Consider the following 27829-nt stretch of genomic DNA (forward strand, 5'->3'; position numbering starts at 1 on the left):
GAGAGCAGAGACTGTCTTGTTTACTATTGTATCCCCACCATATATAACACTGCCTGACACATAGTATGCCCTCAATGTTTGTTGAATGAATGAATGAATAGCAAATGAACTCTATGGATTTAATATTTAGGAAATAAAGTTTATAAGGTTGGACTTTGAATCCCAACTTGGAAACTTCCTAGTTATAAAATCTTGGTCGAGTTACTTAGCTTCTCTTTCCCTCAATCTCATTGTCTGTGAACTACAATAGTTTTATATATATATATATGCCTATTACATGGAATTGAGAGGATTAACTGAGCTAATAAATGTAAAGCACTTACAATAGTGCCTGGTACATAGTGAATCCATGCAAGTGATAGCCATAATTATTATTATTAAATGACATAGAATTTATATTATATTTAGTACAGTGAGTAGAAATAGCATTATATTTTACATTTTCTAGAATCTAGTCTTATTACCAGCTTTTAGATTTGATTTCTATGTCACAGATATGCGCCTTCTGCAAAAAACATAGAGGTAAGGGGCCGGCCCCCATGGCCTAGTGATTAAATTCAGTGCACTCTGCTTCAGTGGCCTGGGTTCAGTTCTGGGGTGCGGACCTTCACCACTCATCAACGGCCACACCGTGGCGGCGTCCCACACACAACACAGAGGAAGACTGGCACAGATGTTAGCTCAGGGCAAACCTTCCTCAAGCAAAAAAAACCAAGGAAGATTGGCAACAAATGTTAGCTCAGGGTGAATCTTCCTCAGGGGGAAAAAAGTAGAGGTAAAAATAATTGAAAAATGTTACAAAAGCTTTAATTTTTTTTCTTATGTATTTATTTCTAGGTGAAGACAAAGCAAGAATCAGAACTGAAACTCAAATCATTTGCTCCTCCATATGTATGTAATGTGATATTTTAAGCTTATGTTTTAGCTTACTGTTTTTTAAATTACAAATTAATTTTTTTTAATTTCCTATGTTTTAGGCTCTTCAACCAGAATTATATTTGCTTCCTATAATGGATCATTTAGGAAATACTTATTCAGTGTCAACTGTTTCTGTAGAAGGGCTGCAGACTAATAATGGTGTTGCTGAGGCTGATGAAATAATCCACAAACCAGTTAGTGTAACTTTGTCAAAGGAAGAACCTGGAACAGATCCCAGTTTTTTAGAAAACACTTTGAAAGAGCTCCTTAACAAGAATCCAGAAGAAGGTGATTTCAACTGGAATGGGAAAGACAAAGAGGTTATTATAGTACATTTTAGCAGTCAGGTCTTTGAGCAAATTCTGGGCAAAGGTATCCTTACAAATATGTATAGTATGAAAAGAGAGCTACAATTCAAATTGGAGATTTTTAAAAATAGTTTTGCCAGGTGGGAGAAAAAAACAATTTAAGCACTATTCTAAAATAAAAACAAAATCGTAATACTTACAGCACTTAAACTCTATCACCGTTTCTTCTTTTATAAGAGTTTCAGATGAAGTTAAGGCTAAAGGAAAAGAGAAAGGAAGGGATTCCTGCATAAAACTTTGGCATTATTATTATAAGTCCAGAAGGCTTTTAGCCAGGAAAACAGTATCAAACCAAAACAAAACAACTTGAATATTGGGAGACATTTGTATTTCAAATAATTTAAAATTTTTTATCTGATTACACCCATCAATTTACTGATAATTCAGTTCTTAAAACATGATAGGTAATTAAAAAATCAAAATTAAATTTATATAGATAAAGCTGGTACTACCCTCTAAGAATTGATTGAAAAAAGAAAATCAGTTGGATTTTTTTACGTAATTACATACAGGAAATAAACTGTGATGGAAAAGCGAATATACCACACATTTATAAATGAAATGAATTTCCCCCCCAAACTAATGACAGCATCCATTACAGCTGCAAAATACACTTGTTCTTAGCCTGTTGCATTTTTCTCCATCTTCAATTATAGCAATTGTTATATTCTAAGTTTATGCTATACCCAGAGATTTTCCAAACTTAACACTTTCTTTACTCTTAGGTGCATTTAATAGTTACTGTTCTGATGTGATTACTATTTCTAATGAGACATGTGGATGAGAGCCACCTGTTTTATTACTTGATACCAGTGAGATGCTCAGTGAGAGTCTTTACCTCTTTATCTAGGCATGTCTCTGCAATGTTAATGTTGCTTTCCAGTCATGCTGTTACTTAAAGGTTAAAGGAAAAAAACCCCTGGGGAAAAAGAATTCAGAGTAGAATCCTAGTATTTCTGAAAAGTACAAGGTCAAGTGGCTAATAAAGTAGGCAGTTGCCCTATATAAAGTTGTGAGTAGTGTTATATTTCATTCGCTGGGCCACTGGCCAAATTCTTGAACTATGCTACTTGCATAAAACCCAAAAAATCTTTGGTGAGAGTACTTAATCCTCTGAATTTTGTGTAGGTGTATCTTTTAAATGGTATTAATTTCTTGGTGTATTACTCCCAGAAAATTAACTATTCTTTAAATAAGAAGCCAATGTATGATCATTTTTAGAAATCATAGAAACTTCAATAAGTATAAAGAAGAAAATAAAGATTAATAATAATTGCACCATCCAGAGATAGCTTCTGTTACTATTTTGGTGTATATTCTTTCAATTAGTTTTTCAGTTCTTCTATATAATAATTATTTTTTTAACTTTTAAAAATGAGGACACAAATTCTTTTAAAGACTCTTCTTTGATTTTAAAATATATTATGGACATTTATTATCAATAAATATAGATCTACATCATTATAAAATTTCCTTATGGTATAATTTATTTATTCAACCCTATATTAATGTTTTTTCTATTATGAATAGTGCTGCAAGCAACATTTTCTAAATACAGCTTCATGCATTTGTCCTGTTATTTTTTTTAGAAGTTTAATGGCTGTTTCAAAGGTAATGATTTTTTGTTTTTTTGTTATTCTACTTCTTCTGAGAAGAACTTTCCAGTCTTGTGTGGCTCTCTCTGGTCACATCCTCTTCCTTCCTCAATAAAGATAACTACTACTTTGATTTTTTGAGATAATTGTTTTCTTGCTTTTCTTTAAGTTTTACAACCTGAATATATATTCCTTAACAATACTTTAGTTTTGTCTGTTTTGAATTTTATTTAGATGGAGTTGTATTGGAAGTATCTTATTTTGGACTTGCTTCTTTTGCTTGACATTGTAATTTTAAGATTCAACCATGTTGTCACATAAAATACTATTTCATTTCTTTTCATTGTTGTATAACATTCCATTATATAACTATATCATAATTTGTTTACCTATTCTGCTGATAGATATTTGCTTTGTTTCTGGTTTGAGGCTTTTACAAATACACTGTTATGTACATTTTTGTACATGACTCCTAAATGAACATGTGCAAGAGGATCTCAAGGGAGTATACCTAGGATTGGCATAGTTTGCACGTGTTCAGCTTTACTAAATAACGTACATGCGTTTTCCAAAGTGGTTGTACCCAGCAGCAATGTCTGAAAGTTCTTACTGAACCATAACTTTGTCATTCTATCAGATATTTACCCTCTCCTTATTTCTCTGCTCTACATTCTGGATAATTTCTTCAGATTTTTCTTCCAAATCTATCTTACTGATTTGCTCTTTAGCTGTGTTCTAATCTCCTGTTAAATCCTTAAACTGAATTTTTAATTCCAAATATTTTATTTTTCTTTTCTGTTTTCTTTGGTTGAATAGTTTTTCATATGTTTAATGGCCATTTGGATTTGCCTTTAATTCAAGTGTTTTGCCCATTTTCTTTTCTTTCTTTTAAATATTGATTAATTTTATACACATATATGGTTTCTCCAGCATATCTGTGTGCATGCATGTGTATGTGTATGTAATTCATTCTAGATTTCAGTTTGTGGCTTGTCTTTTTATTCTCTTTATGATTCTCTTGATGAAAGGAATTCTTAAATTTTGTCAACATGATCTAATTATTTATAGAGAGAAGAGTATTGAGGCCTTCTACTATCTATCAGTTTTACTTTATGTATTTTGAAGCTCTGTTATTAGATACATGTACATTTAGGACTAATATGTCTTCTTGATGAATTGACCTCTATATTATTATGTAATGTTTCTCTTTATCTCTAGTAATACTTTTTATGTTGAAGTTTATTTGTTCTGATGTTAATATACCCACCCTGGCTTTCTTTTGACTGTCATTTACATGCTGTATCTTTCTCCATTCTTTTACTTTTATCTATGAATTTATATTCAAAGTGGGTTTTTTGTAGATAGCATATATTTAGATCTTACTTTTTTATCCAGTTTGCCAATCTATGCCTTTTAATAGGGGTGTTTAGACCATTTATATTTAATGTAATTATTAGTGTGGTTGTTAAATCTACTGTCTTGCTATTTGTTTTTTATTTGTCTCCTCTCTTCTCTTTTCTTTTTTTCCCTATTGTTTTGCATTTTTGGGGGGTAATTGAGTTTTTCATGATTCAATTTTATCTCCACTATTGGCTCATTAGTTATTCCTCGTTTAAAAAAAACTCATGGTGGTGTCTGTAGGGTAGAGGTCAGTAAACGCCTATTATTTTATTTTAATCCATGTCTGTGGCTTGTTTTTTATAAATAAATTTTTATTGGACCACAGCCATGCCCCTTTATTTACATATTGTCAATGACTGCTTTTGCACTACAACAACAGAATTGAGTAGTTGTGACGAAGACCATATGGTCCATGAGCCTGAAATATTTATTATCTAGCCCTTTAAGAAAAGACTTGCTGACTCTGCTCTAAGGTATATGTTATATACCTTTCATTTGAAGTCTACCTCCAAATTATATACAACTTTATGTATAATATAAGAACCTTACTGCAGTGTACTTCTATTTCCTCCCTCATATCTTTTGTACTGTTGTTGTCATACATTTTACTTCTACATATGTTATAAACTCTACAACACTTTGTTACCATTTTTACTTTACACTGTCGGTTATCTTTTAAAGAGATTAAAAATAAAGGGAAAATGACTTTTTATATTTGAGAGAGTTTCTTTCCCTTCACCCAGTGGTAGTAAACCTATGCTTTGTATCAGCTCATGATCCTAAGCCCAAGATGATCCTAACAACTTTTGCTTCTACCCATCCTTCAGCCTTTGCCTAGGACTAGTGGTGGGGGGGTTTCCTACCCTCTCCTCAGTGTAAGACTGTTCAAGGTGGGAGGGGAGTTACCTGTTCTCTCTAGGGCAGATGGCTTTTGCTTCTATCCCTCTTTGAGAGCAGTGGATTTTTGCCTGAGCCCTGTGATGGATGAGTTTCCTGTTTCTCCCCCATTGGCTTAAAGCTTTTGCTTTGTGTGAGAAAAAAGTGTTCAGAAGGATGGGGTTTTATACCTCTGTGCCACTGATGGCTCTTTCAGGTCCCCTGCCCAGTTTTTCTTGTAAGCATGTGATACAGGCACATGGAAAGGAGTTTGCTATTAATTATTTACTCTTCTTTGTATCTGGGGATCCTAGAGATTCCAAACTGTCTCGGTAGCCCACTTTGGCCTTTAGAATTTCTTAGAATTTTAGCAAGTTACCTCTTCCTTCTGTGCTCTGCCAAAGGTGAAGCATTTCGTTTATTTCCATCTTGGAGGGAATTGGAATTCAATTCCTTACAACCTCAACTCTCTGATAAAGTCAAGAAAAGCTATTATTTGATAGATTATTTACCTTTTTCTCCTTATTCAGGTGGGAGCACTCTTTTGTCTTTCTACGTCTTAAGCAGAAGTGGAACTGCAGTTCTTAAATTTTAATATAGTCACGTTTATTAGCATTTTCTTTTATGGTTAGTGTTTATATTTTCTTTAAAAATCCCATTTTTACTCTGTGATCATGAAAATAGGGTCCTGTATTATCTTACAAACATTTTATAGTTTGCTTTTCACATTTAGTTCATTAGTCTACCAGGAATTAATTTTTAAGTGTGATGTGAGATAGAGTTCCTTAATTTTTCCATATGTACACTACCATTTATTTATGATAGTTGTGCAGTTTGTTAAAATTGCCTAATTGGTCTTTAGTAGTGCATGAGAATGCAAAATATCTGAGCTCTAACATTGTAATATTATCAAGTATGACTGATAATAATATGCACAGTATGTTTTACAAGTCCTTTAATGAGAGAGAAAAGAAGTATTGCTCTCCCATTTTTCATATAGAAATGAGTATTCCCTTCCATTTGTTATCTTCTGTTCTTTCCCATGGGTCTGTGCTACACAGCTTTACATTTTTGGCCTGCCTCAACTTATAACATGTTCAATACTTGACTCTATCTTTGCCCCCAAGCCAGTATACTTTCTTGATTTTTTTCCTTGGTTTCGTCATTCTTCCAGTTATTCAGACTTTAAGCTTTGCAATTTCCCTTATTGTAGAATAATAGACTCATAGGGAAAAGGAATCTTAAAAACCATCCTGACTAGCCTCCTTGCTTATAATCTCCTTTCTAATCTATCCTCAAGAGTGCTGTCATAATCATTTTTCTTCTTACAGGTTGGATTATTTATCTCCTTGCTTGAAAACCTTTGAAAGACTGATTACTGTTTAAAGCCCAAGTTCCTTAACATGGCATAGAGAACCTTCATACTCTGACTTCAAACCCAGGGTTGCAAATTTTGGCCATGCAGGTTGTTCACTGCCTGACTGCGGCTTCCCTCATATAGATAATGATATAAGTGGAGCTTTCAGGATTTGCTTAATGTGGTCGTTGGTTCAATAATTTTTAGCTAGGAATCGTATAATACTATTAGTATTATTATAGTTTGGGGATAGGAAGGAGAGGAAGAAGTTCCATGAAGTACACTTGGGGAGAGGTAGGTAGGGACTTGAACTGCAAAAGCCTTTCTTGCAAAGCTAAGGAATTTTGTAGGTAGTGGGAAGCCATCTGAAGTTTTTAACAGGAATGGCATGATGGGATTTCAGTTCTAGAAAAACGACTTAGGTGACAATATGGAGAAAAGACTGAAGTAATAAAGACTTGAACCAGGAAATGCAGTGAAATAGAAATCAGAACTTAAAGGCAAGAGGCTTGTAAGGACTGGGCACTGTGCTGGGTGCTGTACATGCGCTATGCCACTTTAGAGATAAGGACACTGACATTAGAGAAATAACTTACCTGAGCTCACACCTGCTATGACAATGCCAGGACTTGAACTCTTGTGCGTTTGACTAAGCCCATGCTTTACAACACTGTGCTGGAGTCATACTGAACTTTTCACTGTTGCCACAAATGCTGCATACATTGTATTCTGTCTTGCTGTTTTCTTTGCTTAAACTCCTTACTCTCTTCTTTGCCAGGCAAACATCTCACAGTTCAAAACATAGTTTCACAGTCATCACTCCCTTTTCTGTGAATCTCTAACATTTTATACATATATTTACTATAGCTCGCAAAATACTGTATTATGATTTTTTCAGAAGTAAATAGGCTTGCTTTCTTTTTGTCATTAAATTGCATAGGTATTGAATGGTGCAGTGCATCATGCTTTAAGCTGTTACTAGGAATAAGAGATAAATGTCCTGTATCGCTATCAAAATGTAACTCAAAATCTACTGTTTTGCATTGTTTTTGGGGGGGATGAATGTGGGGAGCAGTGTTTTTACTCTTAGCTTTTAAACAGCTGGTATATCCATTTTTTGTTCATTTTGCATTGAATATAGCTTTTAGAAAATCCCTGTTTGTTGTCCTTAAATGACTGTTCCAGTGCCAGCTGGGAAATAAATGGTAGCAGCCAGTCTAAAATTAAACCAATACGGGCTTCAGGTTGCAAAATATTGTGGCAACCCTTGTAAAATGACTTTTCAAATATTAACTTGACTCATTCATTTTTTCCTAAATTAAAAAAAATTGATTTCTCCAAGGGAAAAAAATCTATATTGACACTGCCAGGTTCATGGATCTTTTGTTCATGTAGATCACGTAGAAAATTAATGTTAATGTTTTAATGACAGATTGTGTAGTTTTCCAATATGGAGAAATTCTCTTAAACTGAGGGGAGATTTTATAAATGGAAATGTATGTGAAATAACAAATGACATTATATGCCCTCTATTTATACCAGCATTTTGCAGAGAAGGTTCCTCAGAATACTAAAAGCTTTCTAAAGACAAGTTTGAGTAAAACTCAACTTATCCCCCCCTTGAAAATTCTCATTGTACATAAAAACAGAGAAATCCTGCAATAGGAGTGTGTGTGTGTATATGTATGTATGGTGTGTATAGGTTTGTTGTCCTGTTAGGGTTGCTTAATCCAATTTTTCCCAAACTAAATTGACCAAATAATTCTCGTGTCACATAAACTAATGTTTCGTGAAATTCACTTTGGAAATTGTTGCCTTGTATCATGTATAGTAGAGTTCCTGGAGATTCTGAAACATAGGACAAGGTTATAGCATGTACATATAAAATCAAAATTTTATTTTAGTATGTTCTTAATATTATGAACTTTATTTGCTATTGGATGAACATCTACATCAGCTTGGGGAAAAGCCACTCCAAAAGAAAGCCAGACTGGAAAAAATCAAACTGGAAATTCTGAATTGCCAGGATCATTGGAAGATTCAGACAATGATTATTTTAGCAGCAGAGAAAGGTAATTAGTATAGATGTTGATTCCACATGTCATAATCTAAACTATAAGAAAAGGAGTGAGATATGCAGGGTACTGTCAAGGACTTCTAATTAGAACAAAGATACAAGTGAAATTAGTGATCTTTTCGATTAAAATTACCTTGATTCAGAACTTTACTGTAATATACAAACATGCTAATCCTATATAATGAGAAATAATCTATTGCTTAAATTTATTTCCATTGTAATCCTTTTGTCATTAGGGGCAACCTAATGACAGAAAAATTTCTATCTTTGTTTGACTTTCTTAGAACTGATTTTTCTCCCTCTCTTAGATTAGGGTAACCTAATCAGTATGCTTGGGTTTCACATTGGTATCACTTCATTCAAAATTATAGCACTTAGTTTTGCATATAGTCTTTTGAAATTGACAAGGAATTTATAAACAGTTATTCACAAAAGAACTATGAGGAAAATATGTTTATAAAATTTCTGGTTATTTTAGCTTGCTATGGACGTTGGATTATGATTTGAATTTATCAATAATATAGTAAAATACAATTTTATTATTCATACTAAATGTAGTTTATGGTTATCATTGAGTTTGAAAGATAATACAATAATAGTCTTAGACTGACTTTAAAAAATTTTTAATGTTATATTTGTGTTTACAGACAAAATATATAACATATGAAAAGCTAATATTTATGGAATCATTTTTTAATATGACTTTAAAATCTATCTTTCCCTTTAAGTCAGTTGTTTCAGAAAAATGAAGATGATAGAGGTAATATCATTAGAAGAGAGGACAATCAGGTATGATTTAAAAATTTTTGTTTACATGTGGTATTGCAACATAACATTTATACTAAAATTGAAATGAAGCTGCAGATTAAAACAGTAGAACAACAAGATTTGCTGAAGATGCCATGCCTTTGCTTCAAAACCCAAGACCTCTGAGCTGTAATTTTTCTACTAGGGCTTGTCGCAGACTCCATGATTCCAATCTACCACACATCAAGCATCATTGGATCAGCACACAAACACAAGTGGCGGCACCACATGCAAAGCCTCTTGGATCACCTTGTGAGCCTTCTCTTACCTTGGGCCCACTCAAATGGACAGTCTTTTAGATTACTTGATTGAAAAAGAAAAAATAGCAGCATGTCCAAATGCTGTAACTATTTCTACAAACTCATTCTCACTGGTAGCTGAGGCTGGATGCAAAAACCTGTTTTTCACTTTAAAGGGGCAGTCTCAACGTGTCCCACACCAGGGAACTACCAGAAATTTCAGTGATTTGGCAGGCTCTTGAATTTTCTTGAGGTTTGTCTCCCATCCTCTAACCTCTAACGTTGGAAAACTTTTATTGCAAGAATGTTTCTGAAATAATAATTTAGAGAACACTTTAAATAGCAGATTTGTTCTACAAGATCACAGTTAGTCTTATCTTAGATCTTCTTTACCTTTTATATATATCACTTTCTCTCTGATCTATTTTACTGTTTTCTTTATTTATGTTGCATTTTCTTTGCTCCTTTTATTTCTGTCCTCCGTTATCCTTAGTGTATTTTTGGTCATATCTGTTCCTTCTTAGATATCTGCTAATTTATTCATTTCTGAGAAAATTGTATTTTGTCTTTAAATTCTTTCTTCAGTTTGGCCAACTTCCATTTCACATCTTCCTGTTGTTTTCCATTTTTCGTCTGAGTTTTTAAATTTCAGATTTACAGTGTTTGTTAATATCTGCAAGTGTTTGCTTAATTATATTTAATCTATGTTGGAAGTATTGTTAAGTTTTTCTCTGCTTCATGGTTGCCTATTTTTGTTTTGTTTTGTTTTAGTTCTCAACTTTGAGGGTTTTTAAAAAGTAACGTTGTGTGGATGCCAAATTATTTTGTAGATGTTGTCCATGTTTATTGTGTTGGATTTTTCTGTATTAGTAGTCACGGGTGTTCTTATAGAGGAACAAGGAGGGGCATTTTGGTGGCTTATTCTGCTTCTTAGGTCAGGAGTGCCCTCTTCTGTTGATATAGTCAAATGCAGTTATTTATTTATTTATTTATTTATTTTTGAATGGGACCTTTTGGGGAAGGAGTCTGTTTTCCTTGAATTCTTTTCTACTAACTTGATTCAGCAGAGCTTTGATCTTGGCCACTTCTTTTCTCTTACCATCTAGCCCTGAAGGAGCACCTTTTGCTTCTGAAGCATTTTTCTCTCTGCCAGAAGCCATGTCTTCCCATGATTAACTGAGCATCTCTGGCCCCATACATTTTACAAGCCCTTTTCTTTTGGATTCCTCATAGAAAGTGCTGTCATTTACCAGATCTTATCCTTATTCTCAGTATTTCTCTTCTGGATGTAGGGCCTTCTCCTTCCAGACTAAACCATGGTTGGTTTTTACTGTGTATATTTTATCTGTGTATATTCTCTCTAATGCGTAGTCCACATCTGACTCTGCTCAGATGCAGGATCCTGGGCACTCTCTGCTGGTCCAGGATGTTTATATCCTTACTTATGTGTAAACTAAAGTATGTGAAAATTAAAGGATTCTGTATCCTAGCTATGCTGTAGATATAAATTATGGGTGATTTTACTTGCTTTCCTTTTTTAGTAGTTGGGAGGGTGTGTGGAGAGATTCTAATTTAGGTGGTTGTCGTTATCCTGTGGGAACTTGACCTTATAAATTAAGAAAAGAAAAGAAACTAGAAAAAGAATAATAAAACAAACAAAGTAGGAGTAAGGGCTTAATGAACATACAAGTAGAAACTAATAAGTTAAAGAAGTAAAAATCCTAGCAGAATTAAAAACAATTCAAGATCTATACAGTAGTAGTGGGAGAAACATCAACATTGGTAAGGATTTAGGTAGTTTATAAAAAAAGAGTGGAAACATAAAAATTAGGAAAGATGACGCCTATATAAGCACAAATAGAAAGGAGATAAAATATATAAGAATAAAATATATGCAAAAATTTTAAAATGTGAGATAATTTCCAATTTTCTAAGCAAATATAAATTATCAAAATTGGCTAAAGATAAAAAAATCACTAGCCATCTTAGAAAAATTTTAAAAGTTATCATAACAAGTAACTGAGATCAGAAATCTTGGAAGGAAATCACATTGAGAAAGGAATAATGGATTCTTTTTTTTTAAAGTTTGATGCACCTGCGTATAATATCCAAGTAACGGTGGAATGGAGAAGTTGGAGCATAAGAGAGTCTATAGCTGTAAATACAGAATGGGAGTTCCTCACCATATAAGTAAAAAAATGCGTTGCTGTTGTGGATTACCAAATGCTTACAGATAGGTGAAAAATAACGTCACCCTACCAGCTCTTACCAATTGTCATGTTTGCTTACAGATAGGTAAAAAAGAGTGTGTCACCCTACCAGATCTTATTGATTTTCCTTCACTTCCTGCTCTTTCTCCAGGAATGACTATCTCCTTATTACAGATTGAGAGTAAGTATGATGACACCGTAAGTACAGGTGATTCTGTGAGGCAGTTAAATAATGAGGAATTGGTGTTTAATGGGTATAGAGGTTCAGTTTGGGAAGATAAAAAAGTTCTGGAGTTGGATGGTGGTGATGGTTGCACAACATTGTGAACACACACAATGCCATCGATCTGTACATTTAAAAATGGTTAAAATAGTAAATTTTATTGTCTGTATTTTACAGCAAAAAAGTTAAATTATTTTGAAGTATATGAATTTTATGTTGATTACTGTGTATGTTTAGTCAGTATTATTATTCTGCTTTTAAAAAAATACTTTAAAATGTACATTTTCCATGTAAGATTTAAGTGCAATAACTTTGGCCAAAAGAATTAAACCAAGAAGTGTAATTACCTGAGTTTTACCTAGTTTCTATGCATATATGTAAATGCAGAAGACACATACTGTATTCTTTACATAAATATAAATCCCCCTATATGTCACTCTTGGAAACTGAAATGACTCCTCTCTGTTTTTCAGAGTGGCAAATGCTATCCTGCAGCAAGAAAAACAGAGTTTTTCTTTTGTGTGTGTGTGTGTATGTGTGTATATATATATATATATATATATATATATTTATATATATTTATATATATAATTTATTCTTGCTGTTTTAAGCACTTTTAGGTTTTGCACTCTGTATTTTAGGATATGAACCATCTTCTAGCTTTTAGACATTGATGAGTATGGGTTATAATCTTAGGAGAGAAGATTATTGAACAAATGAAACAAGTAAAAGAAGAAAGAAGATATCTGGAAAGAATTAGAGAAGAACTAGTAAAAAAAGTTGAAAAGCTATTTGAACAAAGCAGATTGAAGAGGTATCAAGGTAAAGTTTATTACTTATCTTTCATCACTATAAAGAAAACTTAAGAGCCAGTCCTGATGGCCTATTGATTAAAGTTCGGCATTCTCACTGCTTCAGCAGCCTGGGTTCATCCCTAGTTGCTGAACCACACCAACTGTCTGTCAGTTGCCATGCTGTGGCAGCGGCTCACATAGAAGAACTAGAAGGACTTACAACTAGGATATAAAAGCATGCACTGGGGTTTTGGGGAGGGAAAAACAAAAAGAGGAAGATTGGCAACAGATGTTAGCTCAGGGCAAATCCTTCCCAACACACACACAAAAAAATCAAATTCAATATGTCATAGCAGTTTTATAGAATTTATGTTTTAAAATAAATAATAAAATTATAATTAATTAATATTTACTATTTTATGTTATGGTTTAACCAGTACACTGTTGATAGAAAACATAAAATCATTGTTCAACTCTTTATACAATAAGTGAAACATGCTTTACATACGATTTTTAAAATTAAAATATTTCTTATAACTGGCATTCTTTTTTTTAATTCATTCTTCCATTCATTTATTAAATATTTGTTAAGTGCCTACTGAATTTAGGGGCTGAGTAGATACTAGTAGCAGACACAATCTTGTCCCTGCTTTCAAATGGCAAATGATAATCAAGTTAAGTAGTAATGACACATCCTGATGAAGGCTATGGTAAGGGAATTACAGAATTCTGTGCATAGGAAGCCAGAGGAAGAACACCTAAATTAGATGGAAGAGATCAAGAAAGGCTTCCAGGAAGAGTGTTAGATAGCCTAGAATCTGAAGTGTGACTCCTCTTGGCTTGTGCCTCTTAGCTGCAGGCCTTCAGGCATGCTTTTCCCTCTGATGGCTACATCTTTTTCTCCTATCTTCTCCTTCTATCCCTTTCTTCCCAGTTTATGTGGCTATTTCCTACTAATCATTCAATCTCAGTTTGGATATCACTTTAGAAGCCTTCTTTGAGTCCCTTAGTCTCCCCTAGGTGCTTAATTTTTTGATATGTATTCTGTCTGCTTTGCTAAACTTAATGAATGTGAGAAATTATGTAGCAAAAGTAGGTAGTTTTCTTGCAATAGAATTAGAAAGAGTGTTGTTCGGACTGGTGGAAGTGGAAAAATGAGCCAATGTGGAGAAAATATAAGATAATCATTTGAGAGATATTTAACAATTTGAGAGGCCTGCATTTTGGGTTGTGTGTGAGGATTATAAGGGTGAAAGCTATATATGGAGTTGACTGGTTTTAGGATTCTCAATTTACAGCAAAATTATTGCTTCAGTACTAGAACTGACTGAAGGTTATGGACAATATCAAGAGAGATTTCTGACAGTTCCACCTCATAATATTAAAGTGTTATCCTGGACGTGGTGGCAGTGACTCAGCCTTGTTATACTGTTACAAGAGCAATTTTATCAGACAAATTTGAGCAATGGACTGGAAATCACAGGACCAGGATTCTAATACCAGATCAATCTTTTACTTACACAACTTATTTCTCCTCTTTGTGCCTCACTCTGATTATAAAATGAGAATGATCAATTTCTGCTTCAACAGGAATGTTTCAAGATAAAAGGCATGTATCAGCCATCAAGTTTGTACTGAACCTCCTATGTGCCTCAATTCTCAGCATTGTTTTAGATGCTGAGGATACAAGAGTAAACAAGACAGACATGGTCCTCCCCTTAAGGAGCTTGCCTCTAGTGGGAGGAGAGAGACAATAAACAAATAAGTTAGGCGATATCAGCTACTGATCAGAGTGGAGATGTCAATTTAAAAGAGCGTAATAAAGAGTCATAGGGCAGGAGAGATGCTTTGGAGTTTGCAGGGAAGACTTCTCTGAGGAGATATCATTAAGATTTGATTAACAAGGAGGCAGGCATGTGAAGAGATACAGGAAAAAGAGTCCGAACAGAAGGAATATAAATGTCAAAGTCCAGAGACAGGAATGAGCTTGTGTTATTAAGGACCTGAATAAGGCCAGTGTGGCTGGAGCATGAGAAATAAGGAGAAATGTCAAGGGAGATAAAACCAAAAGGTCAGGGGCTGGCCCGGTGGTGCAGCAGTTAGGTGTGCATGTTCCGCTTCGGTGGCCCGGGTTTCGCTGCTTTGGATCCTGGGTGCGGACATGGCACCGCTTGGCAAGCCATGCTGTGGCAGGCATTCCACATATAAAGTAGAGGAAGATGGGCACAGATGTTAGCTCAGGGCCAGTCTTCCTCAGTAAAAAAAGGATTGGTGGCAGATGTTAGCTCAGGGCTACTCTTCCTCAAAAAAAAAAACAGGGCAGCGAGGAACACACAGGTCAATTCAAGGAGTTCGGATTTTATTCTAAGTAAGATGAGAAGCCACTGGAGGATTTTTAAGCTAGGGATTTACACGATTTTTAAAATATTTTAGAAAGATCAGAATAACTGCTGTATGGTATAGCATGTAGAGGGGCCAGAGTGGGAACAGAGAAAGATAATGCAACTTTCAAAAGACACTGGTGGATTGAGTTAGGGATGTAGCATTGAAGAAGGTGGGATGTGCCAGATCCTGGAAGTATTTTGAACAGTATTTTGGACAATCTACCAGTAGAACTTGGTGAGGGATTGGATATAGGGCATGAGGGAAATAAATAGCTAAAATCCTAAGATAAATTTCATAAAGTTATATAATTTTAATCAAATCATGTTATAACATAGAATTTTTAAATTTAAGGTTTACATTTTTTTGATAATCTTAAAAAAATTAACATGGTTCCTGGGGGTGGAGCAAAATGGCGGGGTGAGCTGACCTGGGATTCTCTCCCCTCCAAAATACAACAAAAGATTGGAAGAACTGAATTTCAGAGAATAAACATAATGCCAGCTCATTAGAGACCTACAATACCAAGAAGGCGGAGATCATAAACCTTGCTTACACCTCCAGAGGCGCTGGAACGGTAGGAGAGAACATCGCTCCCTCCCCTAGAGTCTGCGATCGCTGCGGCGTGGGTCGGGAAGGAGCAGGGGAGGGGCCGCGCGACCGGGGGATCATCCAGGACTCCTGCCGCTGATTCAGTGGAGACCCGCTGACAGGGGGAAAGCTTCCGTCTGCGGGGACCCCATAAATCAAGGGCCTTGGGAGACCAGAGAACAGAACTGATCTGAACCCAGACCGGCGTGTGTGAGTAACAGCCCCTCCCCCCTAACAAAGCCAGTGGGCGCAGCCATCTTGCCCCGAAGGCGGAGAGCTAACGCCACTCTCGACCCCCATCTAGTGGCGACAGGCTGTAACTGCAACTGAATTCTACCACCATGAGAAAAAACCACTCCTCTACCATCCAGCAATTTATAAAAGCCCCAGACTAGAAGGAAAACAATAAAAACACAGAATTAAGTCCTGAGGACTTGGAATTAGGTAAACTAAGTGATAATGAATTCAGAGCAGCTATAGTCAAAAAACTCAATGAGGTAGAGAGAAAGATAGAGAAACAAGCCAAGTTCTGGAGTTACTTCACAAAAGAGATTGAAATCATAAAGAAGAATCAAACAGAATTGCTTGAGATGAAAAACACAATGGACCAGATAAAACAGAATACGGATTCCCTGAATGCCCGTGTAGACAACGTAGAGGAGAAAATTAGCATAATCGAGGATAGACCGGCTGAATGGCGCCAGACAGAGGAAGAAAGAGAACTAAGAATTAAAAAAAATGAGGAAAATCTCCGAGAGATGATGGATTCAATGAGGAGTAAGAACATAAGGATCATAGGAATTCCCGAGAGTATGGAAAAGGAAAATGGAGCAGAAAGTGTGCTTAACGAAATTATTGAAGAGAACTTCCCAAATCTAGGGATCAACGGAGAAATATGTGTAGAGGAGGGTTTTAGATCTCCTAGATTTGTCAATGTAAAAAGACCTACTGCAAGGCACATAGTAGTAAAGTTGGCAAATAGGAATGATAAGGAGAGAATACTCAGGGAAGTAAGAAAAAAAAGAGAATAACCTATAAAGGAGCCCCTATCAGACTGTCAGCAGATTTCTCTACAGAAACCCTACAAGCTAGGAGAGAATGGAGTGATATATTCAAAGCTTTAAAGGATAAAAACCTTCAGCCAGAATTTCCTTCAGATGAGAGGGAGAAATTAAATCTTTTCCAGACAAACAAAAGTTAAGGGAATTTGTAACTAAAAGCCCTCCATTACAAGAAATCCTCAAGAAGGCTCTCATACCTGAAAAAAGGGAGAAAGGGGACACAATCCACAGACTAGGGAGACCGATGGATAGAACCAGAACAGGATAGCAAATATTCGATTATAGCATTAGGGTAAAGGTAAGGAAACTACCAAAACAAGGACGATCTTAGCACTCTAACTACAAATTAATAAGACGAGTTGGAATAAAAAATGAAAATAATTATTTGGGAGGGGAAGAGCAAAGGGTCTAAATGAGTATTGGTCAAGTAGGTAAGAGACCACCAGAGAATAGACTATATTATACACGAGATTCTAAATACAAACTTCAAGGTAGACACTAAAATAAAGTACAGAACAGAGTCACAAATCATAAATACGGAAAAATCTAAGAAACCCAGCATAAGAAATTGCAGTATTAAATGGGTAGTCTAAAGCACACAGGAAAAGAAACACAGGAAAACAAGATAATGAGCGACAGATTAACAGCATTAAGTCCACATGCATCAATAATCACTCTCAATGTGAACGGATTGAACTCTCCAATAAAAAGACACAGAGTGGAAAAATGGATTAAAGAACAAGATCCAACAATTTGTTGCCTCCAGGAAGCACACCTCAGCCCCAAGGACAAACACAGCCTCAGGGTGAAGGGGTGGAGGACAATACTTCAAGCAAATAGCAAGGAAAAAAAGGCAGGTGTTGCAATTCTCATATCAGACCAAGTGGATTTCAAAATAAGACAGATAAAGAGAGACACAGAGGGACAATATATAATGATCAAAGGGACACTTCATCAAGAAGAAATAACGCTTATAAATATCTTTGCACCCAACACAGGAGCACCAAGATTCATAAAGCAACTATTAACAAACCTAAAGGAAGATGTTAAAAACAACACAATAATAGTAGGGGACCTCAACACCCCACTCACATCAATGGACAGATCATCCAGACAGGAAATCAACAAGGAAATAGTGGAACTAAATGAAAAACTAAAACAATTGGACTTAATAGACATATATAGATCACTCCACCCTGAAAGAGCTGAATACACATTCTTAAGTGCACATGGAACATTCTCTAGGATAGACCATATGTTGGGAAACAAGGAAGGCCTCTACAAATTTAAAAAAACTGAAATAATAACAAGCATCTTCTCAGATCATAGTGCTATAAGGCTAGAAATTAATTACAAGAAAAAAGCTGAGAAAGGCACAAAGATGTGGAGACTAAACAACACACTACTGAACAAGCAATGGATCATTGAAGAAATTAAAGAAGAAATAAAAAAATACCTGGAAATAAATGAAAATGATAGCATGCCATACCAACTCATATGGGATACAGCAAAAGCTGTATTAAGAGGAAAATTCATCGCAATACAGGCACATCTTAACAAACAAGAAAAATCCCAAATAAGCAACCTTAAAGCACACCTAACTGAACTAGAGAAAAAAGAACAAATGAAGCCCAAAGTTAGCAGAAGGAGAGAAATAATAAAAATCAGAGCAGAAATAAATACTATTGAAACGAAAAAGGCAGTAGAAAGGATCAATGAGACAAAGAGCTGGTTTTTTGAGAAGATAAGTAAAATTGACAGACTGCTAGCCAGACTTACAAAGAAAAAAAGGGAGAAAGCTCAAATAAACAAAATCAGAAATGAGCGAGGAGAAATAACAACAGACTCTGCAGAAATACAGCAGATTATAAGAGAATACTACAAAAAACTATATGCCAACAGAATGGATAACCTAGAGGAAATGGATAAATTCTTGGACTCCTGCGATCTCCCAAAGCTCACTCAAGAAGAGGCAGACAATCTGAACAGACCATTCACAAGGAAAGAGATTGAAACAGCAATCAAAAACATCCCACAGAATAAAACCCCAGGACCAGATGGCTTTCCTGGGGAATTCTACCAAACTTTCAGAGAGGATTTAATACCCATCCTTTTCAAGCTATTCCAAAAAATTAGGGAAGATGGAACACTTCCTAACACATTCTACGAGGCCAACATCACGCTGATACCAAAACCTGACAAGGACACCACGAAAAAAGAGAACTACAGGCCAATATCACTGATGAACATAGATGCAAAAATTCTAAACAAAATTTTGGCAACCAGAATTCAGCAATTCATCAAAAGAATCATACATCAGGATCAGGTGGGATTCATACCAGGGACACAGGGATGGTTCAACATCCGCAAATCAATCAACGTGATACACCACATCAACAAACTGAGGAATAAAAACCACATGATCATCTCAATAGATGCAGAGAAAGCATTTGACAAGATCCAACAGTCATTTATGATAAAAACTCTGAACAAAATGGGCATAGAAGGAAACTACCTCAACATAATAAAGGCCATATACGACAAATCCATAGCCAACATCATACTCAATGGGCAAAAACTGAACCCCATCCCCCTGAAAACAGGAACGAGACAAGGATGCCCTCTATCACTACTCTTATTTAACATAGTACTGGAGGTCCTGGCCAGAGCAATCAGGCAAGAAAAAGGAATAAAAGGAATCCAAATAGGAAGGGAAGAAGTGAAACTCTTGCTGTTTGTAGATGACATGATCTTATATATAGAAAACCCCAAAGAATCCATTGGAAAACTGTTAGAAGTAATCAACAACTACAGCAGAGTTGCAGGGTATAAAATCAATTTGCATAAATCAGTAGCATTTCTATACTTCAGTAATGAACCAACAGAAAAAGAACTCAAGAATACAATACCATTCACAATCGCAACAAAAAGAATAAAATACCTTGGGGTAAATTTAACTAAGGAAGTGAAGGACCTATAAAATGAAAATTACAAGGCCTTTCTGAGAGAATTGGATGACGACATAAGGAGATGGAAAGACATTCCATGTACATGGATTGGAAGAATAAACATAGTTAAAATATCCGTTCTACCTAAAGCAATCTACAGGTTCAATGCCATCCTAATCAGAATCCCAATGACATTCTTTACAGAATTAGAACAAAGAATCCTAAAATTCATATGGGGCAACAAAAGACCCCAAATTTCTAAAGCAATCCTGAGAAAAAAGAACAAAATGGGAGGCATCGCAATCCCTGACTTCAAAACATACTACAAAGCTACAGTAATCAAAACAGCATGGTACTGGTACAAAAACAGGTGCACAGATCAATCGAACAGAATTGAAAGCCCAGAAATAAAACCACACATCTTTGGACAGCTTATCTTTGACAAAGGAGCTGAGGGCATACAATGGAGAAAAGAAAGTCTTTTCAACAAATGGTGCTGGGAAAACTGAAAAGCCACATGTAAAAGAATGAAAATTGACCATTCTTTTTCACCATTCACCAAAATAAACTCAAAATGGGTCAAAGACCTAAAGGTGAGACCTGAAACCATAAGGCTTCTGGAAGAAAACATAGGCAGTACACTCTTTGACATCAGTATTAAAAGGATCTTTTCGGACACCATGCCTTCTCAGAGAAGGGAAGCAATAGAAAGAATAAACAAATGAGACTTCATCAGATTAAAGAGCTTCTTCAAGGCAAATGAAAACAGGATTGAAACAAAAAAACAACCCACTAACTGGGAAAAAATATTTGCAGGTCATATATCTGACAAAGGCTTAATATCCATACTATATAAAGAACTCTCGCAACTCAACAACAAAACATCAAACAACCCAATCAAAAAATGGGCTGGAGACATGAACAGACATTTCTCCAAAGAAGATATACTGATGGCCAATAGGCACATGAAAAGATGCTCATCATCGCTGATCATCAGGGAAATGCAAATCAAAACTACACTAAGATATCACCTTACACCCGTTAGAATGACAAAAATATCTAAAACTAATAGCAACAAATGTTGGAAAGGTTGCGGAGAAAAAGGAACCCTCATACACTGCTGGTGAGAATGCAAACTGGTGCAGCCACTATGGAAAACAGTATGGAGATTCCTCAAAAAATTAAAAATAGATCTACCATACGATCCACCCATCCCACTACTGGGTATTTATCCAAAGAGCTTGAAGTCAGCAATCCCAAAAGTCCTATGCACCCCAATGTTTATTGCAGCACTGTTTACAATAGCCAAGACGTGGAAGCAACCTGTGTCCAGCAACAGACGAATGGATAAAGAAGATGTGGTACATATATACAATGGAATACTACTCAGCTGCAAAACAGAACAAAATCATTCCATTTGCAATAACGTGGATGAACCTTGAGAGAATTATGTGAAGCGAAATAAGCCAGCAAGAGAAAGGTAATCTGTGTATGACTCCACTCATATGAGGAATTTAAAATTATGGACTAAGAACAGTTTAGTGGATACCAGGGGAAAGGTGGGGTGGGGGGTGGGCACAAAGGGTGAAGTGGTGCACCTACAACATGACTGACAAACATTAATGTACAATTGAAATTTCACAAGATTGTAACCTATCAATAACTCAATGAAAAAAAATTAACATAAGCATATTCTGGTAGACTAGCATGTAGTTTGTGTTCCTGTTAAGTTTGTATTTAGAATCTCACTGGTGTCAAAGTGATTCCCTAAACTGGCAGTGTTTAATTTCCAATTTTCTCAACCAAGGGTCTCAGGTTTGAGAAACTTCTGCCCTATAGAGGTTTGGGCTATATTGGGAATAATTTTGATAAATGATGAATCAGAATCAGCTGACTTGACAAGACGTAGTCATTTTAGGGGGTGATAAAATAAGGAAAAATCTAAAAAAATATATTATGCCTTTTTCTTTCATAGTTTTAATTATATAAATAATAATTAAAATCAGATTATGGAAAAAGTAATCAAAATAAAAAGTATACGTATTTTGCTAGAGGTAATATTTTTAATAAAGATTTTTTAGAAATAACTACAAACTTAAAGAAGAACTTGGTTGTGGTCCCTGGATTTATCACTATTTTACTATGTTTGTAGACAAGTCTTTTTATAATTCAGTAAACATTTCACTCCCAGCTCTAAAGTCCTTAGCATATAAAGGAGGAAGAGGAGAGAGGAGAAGGGTTTATATTAACTCTAGGGTCCTTTCCAGATTGAAAAGTTTAATCCTTTAGTCTGACTAAAACTATAGGCTTTGGTTTTTTTTTGTAGCCTCTGATGGTTGGAAGAAAAAGTACTTTGAAACAAAGAAAGTTACAGCATCATTGGAAGAAGTTTTAACAAAACTTAGAGAAGATCTGGAACTGTATTATAAAAAATTGCTCTTGCAACTTGAAGCCAGGGAGATCAAGATGAGACCAAAGAATCTGGCAAACATCACAGACTCTAAGGTACTACTAAATGTGTTCACATTCTATTAGAGAAGTTCTATTCAAAATATATGCTTTATATAGCACAACCAGAAGGACCTGCAACTAGAATATACAACTATGTCCTGGGGAGCTTTGGGGAGAAGAAAAAAATAAATTTAAAAAAAAGATTGGCAACAGATGTTAGCTCAGGTGCCAATCTAAAAAATGTACATATATATATGCTTTATAATTGTTCATATTATCATATTTAGGATGCTTTGGGCTATAGGTAACAAAACATTGACTTGGACTGGCTTAAACAATAAGAAAATTCATCATCTCATGTAGAGGGTGCTGAGGAGATACAATCTGCTGCTTAATGATGTCTTTAAGGGCCAAGGTGCTGCTGATATTTTATCCCTGTTATTTTCAGTGTTGGCTTCATTGTAAGACTGTTTTTCCTCATGGTAGCAATAAACTTGCCAAAGGCAAGTAGGGCTATATGCCTCTAAAACAAGAGAGAACCTCTCCCAGATGCATGGAGTATATGAAACTTTCCCTTTAGCATGGTGACAGATCAACCAGGCCTGCTCTGGATTGCTAATAGTTCCTGGAGAATGCTGTGTGCTGACTTAGACTACTTAGGATCTACCTCTGTACTTGGCGATTGGGTCACTTTTTCTGATTCTATGGGAAAGAGATGAATACTTCATGAAGGATGACAGCAGACTAACAGTGTTCACTGTGTTCCTTTTTTTTGGTTGTGGGGGTGGGTGGGTAATAATACCAACGGAATCTAAAGGTATTGATATTCGAAAGAAATTATTAAATTGTATTAATTTTGTTCACTTTTTTCTTGAGATAGTCTTGAATCTTGACAGATGAGAGACATGAAGTTTATTTTTTAATTGAATAATTCCACCATATAATTAAACAACAAACAATTTCTGGAGGCCAGTTATCAGTTTAATTTTTGTTGGCTGATCCCACTTATCCAAAAAAGATTTTATCATATGTTAATTATGATTAAGAGTATGGATTTAACTTTAGACATGATGAAATATTAAAAGTTTACTCTTGTATTTTTTTCCCAGTTTTACTGAGATATGATTGACATATAAAATTATATTAAAGGTATATAACCTAATGATTTGATTTATGTATATATTGTGAAATTTCTACCATAATAGGTTTAGTTAACATCCATTACCTTACTTAGTGACAGGTTTTTTTCTTGGGATGATAACTTAAGATCTATTTTCAGCAACTTTCAAATATAGAATACAGTATTGTTAACTGTAGTTACCACGCTATGTGCCACATCCCCAGAACTTATTTGTCTTATACCTACAAGTTTGTACCCTTGGACCACCTTCACCCATTTCCCTCACCCCCACTCCCTGCCTCTGGCAACCACCAATCTCTTCTCTGTTTCTCTGAGTAAAAGTTTACTATTTTAGATAAATTTAATGTAAAATCCAGTTAAGCTCAAGTAATGGTTTGTCCATATTAGCTGATTTTTTTTTTAGATAGCTGATACTTTTTATCTTACTGTTTTATCAAGTTCAATATATGCTGTGTTTTTCACAAAGGCAGCTTAAAATTTTAAATAATTTCTTTGTTGACCATTATACCTCATAAACTTTTCTGAAAAGTAACCAAAAGAGCTTCTCATATTAAATGTTTTCTTGTATTAAATAGATTTCCTTGTATGAAATATAGTATGTCATTACTAAATATTTTAAAGTAATTCTAATCTGACTTAGCTCATAAAGTGTTATGCCAATTTCTAAAGCCTTCTAGTATCGTAAAACTAGTGTATTCCTTTCATAGTAATAGTTGTTGGCTTTTATGGTGCTAATTTAATGGTAACTTTTACAAATATCATTTATTTTTATAATACATGAATAATGGTAGTAGAACAGAAGAGAAAGTGGTCCCTAAAACATAAGAAATCAACAGTCAATAGTAATTTACCCCAAAGCAATGTTTATTTTATGAAATAGGTTATTTTCATGATTTGCCCTTTCGATATTTGTTGTCGCTTCATAGCTTATGTTGCAAGGCAGTTAAAAATGAGTAGACGTTATACTAAATAAAGATATCTTTATATATCTCACACAGAATTACCTTATAATCCAGATCACTGAGGTACAGCATGCAATTGACCAACTTAAGAGAAAATTGGATACTGACAAAATGAAACTCATAATAGATGTTAAGGTAATTTGCATTTCTCCTAATCAGATTATAACATTTATCTTGAAATAAAGTATTTTGGTGTTTTAACTTTGGGTATCCATAGCATAAGGGTAGTAAGGATTGACTGCCTTAAAATTGTTACTTTGACAACAAAGAGCATGAGTGAAAAAATGTATAAGAATAAGCACTAAATCCTAAAAAAGATGCATATTATAACAAGGCCAAAATAAAATTTAGTAAAATTTCACTAAGAATTAAGAGAAAAAGACCCTGTGAATAGGTAGTTTCAACAAAATATTTTAAAAGGAGTAATTTTCATATATTAGAATCATTCATAAATAAGTCGGACAAACCACTGAGCTCTCTGAGCTCTGATTTAATTTTTTCCCCTCTTGTGTAATTATCTCATTCTCTCTGATTACTCTCATATATATATAATTATGTAAATGCTCTCAACTCACCTCTTTATCAGAAATAGCTTTATGACACAGAATAATGACCCTTTTCTAGAATCAGCACTGTCCTCTGCGATGATGGAAATGTTCCATACCTGCACTGTGCGATATGGTAGCCCACTAGCCACATAAGGATATTGAGCACTTGAAATGTAGCTTGTTGTATGACTGAGGAATTGAATTCTAAATTTTATTTAATTTTAGTTAATTTAAATTTAAATAGCTATACGTGGCAGGTGGTTACTGTATTCGACAGCGCAGTTCTGGATTCTTTTCACTGGCAGCGTTCTCAAGGCTAAGCCTTGGCTTAGCACTGAGAAGCTTAAACTTAAAATACAGAAAGGGGAAAGGACAATTTTTAAGAAAACATGAGCTACTTAACATTCTTATATGGTATGCACTCAAAAAAATAATTTGTTGGATGAATGAAAACTTTCTGTATTCAAAAAAATGGAGAGAAGCCTATGTGGAAACTTGTACACTTAAGGAGAGTTGGGTGGTTAGAAGGCAGTAATAAAAATGCCCCCAGAGCCTTCAGTTATGACTTTCTCAGTGGTCTTTTTCCCTGGAAAGCATGCCCATTAGATCTTACAATCTTTGTATATTTTAACCTTATAAATATCACTTATTAATGATTTAAACCCAAATTGGAATTATTAGTACAAAAACAGGAAAGACAAATAGAAAAAAGGGAACCAAGTTTTCAGCTTACAGACTGGGGAAAAAAGTCCTACATTTAACCACAGTGCCTAATTGGCACATAGTAGACATCATTAAGTATTTATTATTGATTTCTGAATGATTTACTCAAAACTACCTATAAAATTCAGAACTTAGGGACAGAAAACCTAGCCTGAGTCTGTTGCAACTATATTCAAGATAGTATAGTATAAGCAGTGTGTCTCAAAGTGTAATGAGCTGTCAGCTGGGGATCCTGTTAAAATTAGCAGGATCTGACTCAGTAGGTCTGGGGTGAAGCATGAGATTCTGCATTCCTTACCAACTCCCAGGTGATGCTAATACTGCTGGTCCACAGACAATACTTGGAATAGCGGGGGCTCTGGTACCAGATCGGTTTGACTTTGAATCCTGGCTGTTCCACTTAACTAGTTTTATACCTTGAGCAAGTTACTTAACTTATAGGCATCTCACTTTCCTCAGCTGTAAACTGGGGAAAAATAATAGTATCTGTCTCAACAAGATTTTTGAAAGAATCAAAGGGGTTAACACTTCTGAGTGCTTGCCACAGAGTGAACACAATTATATTTCTAAAGTAACTATTCAGTTTCTAAGAGCTAGGAATTAAGGTTTTTTGTAATTTTCTTTTTTGTTTTTGTTTTTACTATTTTATTTACACATTGAGAACAGCAGATTTTGAAGCTTTAGCAAAAGATAAAATTCTTTCTCACTCGTTTTTCAGAAGAGTTTAATTTTATTATGTCTTTATACTAATAAATGAAATTATTTGATAGCCTATCTAGCAGTAAATAAGCATGCTTATTCAACAGGACTTATGACCTATGCATTTACCATGGGGACCCAGTGGGAGTAAAAGCATTGAAGGCAAATGAGAGAGGACAGTTAAAGCAGTTACAAAAACCTCTATTTATATTATAATGATATAATTTAGAAGGGTAAGATGAAAGTTCATTTCTGAAAGGTAATTCTTTTTATAGATGAGAAAACAAGCAGTTTCAGATTTACGCACATTGAAAGCTGAACTAGCACAGAAGAAAATGAATACATCTTTACAATCTCAATTAGGTGTGTTAATTTAAAACTTTTGTTTGTCAAAAAATTTAAATATTTATTTGAACAGATTTGTTTAACCATTGTTCTCCTTGGCAATGTTTTATATAAAGCATAAGTTTTATATTTTTTCACTTTTCATGTGGGTATTACAAAGTATTTCAGGAAATATGTGTAAAAAAGCAAAATAGTGGCTCTGGTTATTTTTGAAAGTTTCAAGTCTATTACATATTTTAAAGTACTATATCTTATAATTTTCATTTTTAAGTAGTCTTCAGTTTAATAGCTAATAGGACTATAAAATCAAAAATCATATATTTTAGTAAATATGAATCGATTTGCATATAAATAGAGACAATTTGTTCATTGTATTTTAATTAAAAGCAATCTGGAAATATAAAAGAATCGGGATATTGAACTTGCATCCAGAACTATGATAGAGGATAGTATCTAAGAATTTAAATTTGAAAAATTTATTTTAGAAATAGAAAATCAATGGTAATTTAGCAAATGCTATGGAAAATGGTTGGTTTTACTTTGCATAAATAATTGTGTAAGTAGGAAATGAAATAACCTGGAGACTGAATCATCATTTATTCCAATTTGTATGGGAAAAAATGTGCAGAGAAGGCAGGATTTATGTTTAATCTTAGCATTTATAGAAATCAGTATAAGAGCAACACAGTGTTCTTCTTAATTGCCGTGAGAAAGAGAACAGAGACCTCTGTACATTTAGAAAAGTTCTTTGCACAAAATTTCTCTGTTAGAAAAAGAAAATAGTTAAGAAATCAATGTCTTTAGATAAAAGTAAAATGCAGAAGAAATATAGAAAAAGAAAAAAATTAACCGTGAAAAGAAAACTAGTCAAGAAATAAATTATAGATGTCCATAAATGAAGGAATATTAATAATTGGAAGAGTAAATGACAATGATTAGAATCAGCTTCAACACCAAGTTTTTCCTGAAAATTTCAAATATAACCTCATAAAAAATAGTTTAGTTGAAAAATATTAGGTAGCTCTAACCTACCAATTCAAAATATGACTGAGTTATTTTCTTATATTTTGTGAGGATTTTAATCCTTCATTTTCTTCTTTTTCTCTGGAAGCT

At 34.5% G+C, this 27829-nt stretch overlaps 1 protein-coding gene across 28 annotated transcripts in view; it reads left to right on the forward strand.

The window, feature by feature from the left end:
* Nucleotides 1-27829, forward strand: part of SPATA1 (spermatogenesis associated 1) — a 67585-nt gene that overhangs the window by 21415 nt on the left and 18341 nt on the right. For 7 of the 28 annotated variants that reach the window (XM_070486686.1, XM_070486681.1, XM_070486682.1 and 4 more), the window contains 9 exons: nucleotides 838-891; nucleotides 978-1206; nucleotides 8473-8587; nucleotides 9321-9381; nucleotides 11930-12029; nucleotides 12768-12893; nucleotides 22174-22352; nucleotides 24438-24536; nucleotides 26647-26734. In XM_070486686.1, coding sequence (XP_070342787.1) covers nucleotides 838-891; nucleotides 978-1206; nucleotides 8473-8587; nucleotides 9321-9381; nucleotides 11930-12029; nucleotides 12768-12893; nucleotides 22174-22352; nucleotides 24438-24536; nucleotides 26647-26734 — 1051 coding nt within the window. Of the gene's footprint in view, nucleotides 1-837; nucleotides 892-977; nucleotides 1291-8472; nucleotides 8588-9320; nucleotides 9382-11929; nucleotides 12030-12767; nucleotides 12894-22173; nucleotides 22353-24437; nucleotides 24537-26646; nucleotides 26735-27829 lie in introns of all 28 variants that reach the window. The other 21 variants (XR_011494829.1, XM_070486691.1, XM_070486687.1 and 18 more) reach the window with 7 other exon arrangements.

This window comes from Equus asinus, chromosome 16 (genome assembly GCF_041296235.1).
Source record: "Equus asinus isolate D_3611 breed Donkey chromosome 16, EquAss-T2T_v2, whole genome shotgun sequence".
In the NCBI taxonomy this organism is placed as follows: Eukaryota; Metazoa; Chordata; class Mammalia; order Perissodactyla; family Equidae; genus Equus; species Equus asinus.